This window comes from Drosophila rhopaloa, unplaced genomic scaffold (genome assembly GCF_018152115.1).
Source record: "Drosophila rhopaloa isolate 14029-0021.01 unplaced genomic scaffold, ASM1815211v1 contig_163, whole genome shotgun sequence".
Taxonomy (NCBI): Eukaryota; Metazoa; Arthropoda; class Insecta; order Diptera; family Drosophilidae; genus Drosophila; species Drosophila rhopaloa.
Genome location: NW_025335043.1, coordinates 3,560,991 through 3,567,427, shown reverse-complemented (window position 1 = coordinate 3,567,427; position 6,437 = coordinate 3,560,991). Strand labels below are relative to the sequence as shown.

General features: G+C 55.0%; 1 protein-coding gene across 1 annotated transcript in view; it reads left to right on the top strand.

Moving 5' to 3' along the window:
* The window catches only part of LOC108038780 (chromodomain-helicase-DNA-binding protein Mi-2 homolog), a 29,612-nt gene that overhangs the window by 22,616 nt on the left and 559 nt on the right, over positions 1–6,437 (top strand). The window contains exons 2-4 of the mRNA XM_017115610.2: positions 54–130; positions 190–433; positions 867–6,326. Coding sequence (XP_016971099.2) covers positions 54–130; positions 190–433; positions 867–6,326 — 5,781 coding nt within the window. The remainder of the gene's footprint in view (positions 1–53; positions 131–189; positions 434–866; positions 6,327–6,437) is intronic.

The window sequence follows — 6,437 nt, the reverse complement described above, 5'->3', positions numbered from 1 at the left end:
TCCCACTGTAGGATATATCTAATCATAATTCCCAATTTTGATCCCCTATTTAGAAGAAGAAGAGGCCCAGGAGGACAACGCACCCGTGGCGGAGCTGTCCAACGATTCCGATGCGCCTCTAAAACCGAATGTGAGTAGTTTCCAGCTAGTACAGGTATCTGAAATAATAATAATCTGAAATCCTGAAAGAATGACGAGGATGACGACTACGATCCCGAGGATAATCGCAAGAAGAAGAAGGGCAAGAAGAGGAAGACCAGGAAGGGCGAGGAGAAGGGTCGCAAGAAGAAGAAGCGCAAGAAGAACGAGAGCGAGGAGGACAGCGACTTCGTCCAGCACGACGAGGAGGTGGAGTACCCCAGCACCTCGAAGCGCGGCAGGAAACGCAAGGAGGAGAAGCAGGCAGCCAAGGAGAAGGAGTCGGCATCATCTGGTAAGAAATTTTCATCTAGCATTTAAAATTTTTACATTTGGCTCACTAGTTAAAAACATTTTTTTTCCAAATTTGTTATTTTAAAAAAGTTAAGAACTCAGAAATCTGCAATCAAAATTTGCACCCTTTGAAAAAATTATATAATCGTACATTTTGATATATGTAATTATGCAAATTTTGACTTTTCGCCGTAAATATATAATTCAGTAGTCCGATCCAAGTGGAACAGTTAGTGAACAGAGAGTGAAATCTAATGCTGATTAAGAAAATTTAACTTATAGAAAAAATATAACCATAAGAAAAAATAAAATATTAAATAAATACGATTTTTATCTATGGATATATAATTATTTATGATATTTTAAAGAGTTGAGATGAGTCATGGCGACGAATAATAAACTGGATGTTCATACTGTATTTTTATTTTCTTTAGGTATGCCCTCCGTGGAAGACGTGTGCTCGGCATTCAGCGTGTGCGATGTGGAGATCGAGTACAGCGAGGAGGATCTGCAGTGCCTGACCACCTACAAGGCGTTCATGCAGCACGTCCGGCCCATTCTGCAGAAGGAAAATCCCAAGATAGCGGCACCTAAGCTGATGATGCTTGTGGCGGCCAAGTGGCGTGAGTTCTGCGAGAGCAATCCGCACATCCAGCAGGAGGGCGGGGCCGCCGGCTCCGGAACTTCCGCTGGACAGGCGCGCAGTGTGGCCGGCGATGAGCCGGAGGAACCGCGATCCTCGCGCTCTTCGCGCAACGAGAAACCGGATGACATTTACGAGGAGGCCGTCGAGGAGGAGGAAGAAGAGGAGGAGGAGGAGAAGAAGCCGCGACGCAAGCGCAGTGGGCGTGGCAAGAAGGGACGTCGCCCCTCGGGCAAGGTGCCCACCCTAAAGATCAAGCTGCTGGGCAAGCGCAAGCGGGACAGCTCGGACGAGGAGCAAGAGGCCAGCGGTGCATCCGAACGCGATTCGGATCTAGAGTTTGAACGCATGCTCCAGAAATCGGATGACAGTGCCGATGAGAAGGAGGCTCCTGCCTCAGCCAAGGCGGACAACACAGCTCCCGCTGCCCAGGACGAAGGATCCGGGGCACCGGTGGTGCGAAAGAAGGCCAAGACCAAGATTGGCAACAAGTTCAAGAAGAAGAACAAACTCAAGAAGACCAAGAACTTCCCGGAGGGTGAGGATGGCGAGCATGAGCACCAGGACTACTGCGAGGTGTGCCAGCAAGGGGGCGAGATTATCCTGTGTGACACCTGCCCGCGGGCATATCATTTGGTGTGCCTCGAGCCCGAGCTGGATGAACCACCAGAGGGCAAGTGGTCGTGCCCGCACTGCGAGGCGGATGGAGGTGCCGCCGAGGAAGAGGACGATGATGAGCACCAGGAATTCTGCCGCGTGTGCAAGGATGGCGGCGAGCTGCTTTGCTGCGACTCCTGTCCATCTGCCTACCACACGTTCTGCTTGAATCCGCCACTGGACACTATACCCGATGGCGACTGGCGCTGTCCGCGCTGCAGTTGCCCTCCGCTCACCGGCAAGGCCGAGAAGATCATCACCTGGCGATGGGCCGTCCCTGGCAGCGACGATGGACCCTCCACCTCGAAGGGATCGAAGAGCAGCAACGCTCGGGTGCGCGAGTACTTCATCAAGTGGCACAACATGTCATACTGGCACTGCGAGTGGGTGCCGGAGGTCCAGCTGGACGTCCACCATCCCCTGATGATCCGCTCGTTCCAGCGCAAGTACGACATGGAGGAGCCGCCCAAGTTCGAGGAGTCGCTGGATGAGGCGGACACCCGTTTCAAGCGTATTCAGCGGCACAAGGATAAGGTGGGCATGAAGGCCGACGACGACACCGAACTGCTGGAGGAGAAATTCTACAAGAACGGCGTCAAGCCGGAGTGGCTCATTGTCCAGCGCGTGATCAACCATCGAACGGCCCGAGATGGCAGCACCATGTATCTGGTGAAGTGGCGCGAGTTGCCCTACGACAAGTCCACCTGGGAGGAGGAGGGCGATGACATCCAGGGCCTACGGCAAGCCATTGACTACTACCAGGATCTGCGTGCGGTTTGCACCTCAGAGACCACGCAATCCCGCAGCAAGAAGAGCAAGAAGGGGCGCAAGTCAAAGCTCAAGGTCGAGGATGACGAGGATCGACCGGTCAAGCACTACACACCGCCGCCGGAAAAACCCACCACGGATCTGAAGAAGAAGTACGAGGATCAGCCTGCGTTCCTGGAGGGCACTGGCATGCAGTTGCATCCCTACCAGATCGAGGGCATCAACTGGCTGCGCTACAGCTGGGGCCAGGGCATCGACACCATCCTGGCCGATGAGATGGGTCTGGGCAAAACTATTCAGACGGTCACGTTTTTGTACTCCCTCTACAAGGAAGGCCACTGCCGCGGCCCCTTCCTCGTGGCCGTGCCACTCTCCACGCTCGTTAATTGGGAGCGTGAGTTCGAGCTGTGGGCTCCGGACTTTTACTGCATCACTTATATCGGCGACAAGGACTCGAGGGCGGTTATACGGGAGAACGAGTTGAGCTTCGAGGAGGGCGCCATTCGTGGCAGCAAGGTCTCGCGATTGCGGACTACCCAGTACAAGTTCAATGTGCTGCTCACTAGCTACGAGCTGATCTCCATGGACGCCGCCTGTCTAGGCAGCATTGATTGGGCAGTGCTGGTGGTGGACGAGGCCCATCGGCTGAAGAGCAACCAGAGCAAGTTCTTCCGGATCCTGAACAGCTACGCCATTGCCTACAAGCTGCTGCTTACCGGCACACCGCTGCAGAACAACCTCGAGGAGCTGTTCCATCTGCTTAACTTCCTGAGCCGCGACAAGTTCAATGATCTGCAGGCGTTCCAGGGCGAATTCGCTGACGTTTCGAAGGAGGAGCAGGTTAAACGACTGCACGAGATGCTTGGACCGCACATGCTGCGTCGTTTGAAGACGGATGTGCTGAAGAACATGCCCTCCAAGTCGGAGTTCATTGTGCGCGTCGAGCTGTCGGCCATGCAAAAAAAGTTCTACAAGTTTATCCTGACTAAGAACTACGAGGCTTTGAATTCGAAGAGCGGCGGCGGGTCCTGTTCTCTGATTAACATCATGATGGACCTGAAGAAGTGCTGCAATCATCCGTATCTCTTCCCCTCGGCCGCCGAGGAGGCTACCACCGCTGCCGGCGGTCTCTACGAGATCAATTCGCTGACCAAGGCTGCTGGCAAGTTGGTGCTGCTCTCCAAAATGCTGAAGCAACTCAAGTCGCAGAACCATCGTGTGCTGATCTTCTCGCAGATGACCAAGATGTTGGACATCCTCGAGGACTTCCTAGAGGGCGAGCAGTACAAGTACGAGCGTATTGACGGAGGGATCACGGGAACGTTGCGTCAGGAGGCCATTGACAGATTCAATGCCCCCGGAGCGCAGCAGTTTGTCTTTTTACTGAGTACTCGCGCAGGAGGATTGGGTATCAATTTGGCCACGGCCGATACTGTCATCATCTACGATTCGGATTGGAATCCCCACAACGATATTCAAGCCTTCTCCCGAGCCCATCGTATCGGGCAGGCCAACAAGGTCATGATCTATCGGTTTGTGACCCGCAATTCGGTGGAGGAGCGTGTAACGCAGGTGGCCAAGCGGAAGATGATGCTGACTCATCTTGTGGTGCGTCCGGGAATGGGCGGCAAGGGTGCCAACTTCACGAAACAAGAGCTGGATGATATCCTGCGGTTCGGCACTGAGGATTTGTTTAAGGAGGACGACAAGGAGGAGGCTATCCACTACGACGACAAGGCAGTGGCCGAGCTGCTGGACCGCACCAATCGCGGTATCGAGGAGAAGGAGTCCTGGGCCAACGAGTATCTGTCCTCGTTCAAGGTGGCTTCGTATGCCACCAAGGAAGAGGAGGAGGAGGAGGAGACGGAGATCATCAAGCAGGATGCCGAGAACTCTGATCCGGCGTACTGGGTGAAGCTGCTGCGCCACCACTACGAGCAGCACCAGGAGGATGTGGGTCGCAGCCTGGGCAAAGGCAAGCGTGTACGCAAGCAGGTCAACTACACGGATGGCGGCGTTGTGGCTGCGGACACCACGCGGGATGATTCCAACTGGCAGGACAATGGCAGCGAATATAACTCGGAGTACTCAGCTGGCTCCGATGAAGATGGCGCCGACGATGACTTCGATGAACAGAATGGTGGTGAGCGGAAGGCGAAGCGGCGATTGGAGCGTCGCGACGATCGCCCCTTGCCCCCACTGTTGGCCCGCGTTGGTGGGAACATCGAGGTTCTTGGTTTCAATGCCCGTCAACGTAAGAGCTTCCTCAACGCCATCATGCGGTACGGAATGCCTCCGCAGGATGCCTTCAATTCGCAGTGGTTGGTCCGGGACTTGCGTGGTAAATCCGAGCGCAACTTCAAGGCGTACGTCTCGCTGTTCATGCGGCATCTCTGTGAACCAGGAGCAGACAACGCGGAGACCTTTGCCGATGGAGTGCCGCGCGAGGGACTTTCCCGCCAGCATGTGCTCACCAGAATCGGTGTGATGTCGCTTATTCGCAAGAAGGTACAGGAATTCGAGCACATCAATGGGTACTACAGCATGCCGGAGCTAATCCTCAAGCCTTGCGAACCGGTGCGATCAGCGCTCAAACAGGATGTGGCGGCCCTGGAGGCTCCGCCTGCTGGTGGCAATGTGGACAAGAGCGCTACCACGAGCAACAGCGCCACTCCAGCCACCAGTGCAGCACCCAGTCCGGCGCCAGCATCGGAGAAGGGCGAGGACAAGGACAAGGATTCCGAGAAGGAAAAGGATAAGGCCTCGGCTGAGAAGAGCGAGGTGAAGCAAGAACAAGAGGCTGAAGAGGAAAAGAAGCCCGGGGATGTCAAGCAGGAGAACCCGGCTGAGGAAACATCCGGCGACACTAAGCCCAGCGAGGTGGCCGAGGTTAAGTCCGAGCTGGCCAAGACAGAGCCCAAGGAAGAGGCCAAGGATGCGGACATCAAAGAGGAGTCCAAGGTCGAAGAGAAGGAAAAGGAGAAGCTCGAGGAGAAGAAGCCAATACCAGCGACAGTGATCGACGACGACGATGACGATGTGATGATCGTTAAGGAGGACGGTGAGCTTGAGAAGCCTAGTGCCAGTTCACCAAAGGATCACAAGGCGGCCGCTGCTGCCGCCGCTGCTGCTGCCGCTGCCACTGGAGCCACCGGCAAGGGAGTGGAGGACAGTCTGGAGGTGCTAAAGCGCAAATTCATGTTCAATATCGCCGACGGCGGGTTCACCGAGCTGCACACTTTATGGCTCAACGAGGAAAAGGCTGCTGTGCCCGGCAGAGAGTACGAGATCTGGCACCGTCGCCACGACTACTGGCTGTTGGCCGGAATAGTGACCCACGGCTATGGACGCTGGCAAGACATCCAGAATGATATTCGCTTTGCGATCATCAACGAACCCTTCAAGATGGACGTCGGCAAGGGCAACTTCCTGGAGATCAAGAACAAGTTCCTGGCCCGGCGCTTCAAGCTGCTGGAACAGGCGCTGGTTATCGAGGAGCAGCTGCGGCGGGCGGCCTACCTGAATCTCGCCCAGGACCCCAGCCATCCAGCCATGTCGCTGAACGCCCGTTTCGCTGAGGTCGAGTGCCTGGCCGAATCCCATCAGCATCTCAGCAAGGAATCGCTGGCGGGCAACAAGCCCGCGAACGCGGTGCTGCACAAGGTGCTTAACCAGCTGGAGGAGCTGCTCTCGGACATGAAGAGCGATGTGTCCCGGCTGCCAGCCACATTGGCCCGCATCCCACCGGTTGCCCAGCGGCTCCAGATGTCCGAGCGATCGATTCTTTCCCGCCTAGCGGCCACCGCCGGAAATGCCTCGAATGCTGGTGAGTGTCTCATTATTTTTAGTCTGACTTCGTAGAAAAAAAATAATATAAAGAGAGTAAAAGTTAAACTCTGAAGGAAGTGTTTTAAAATGTAATGATTGTTCTAAAAAA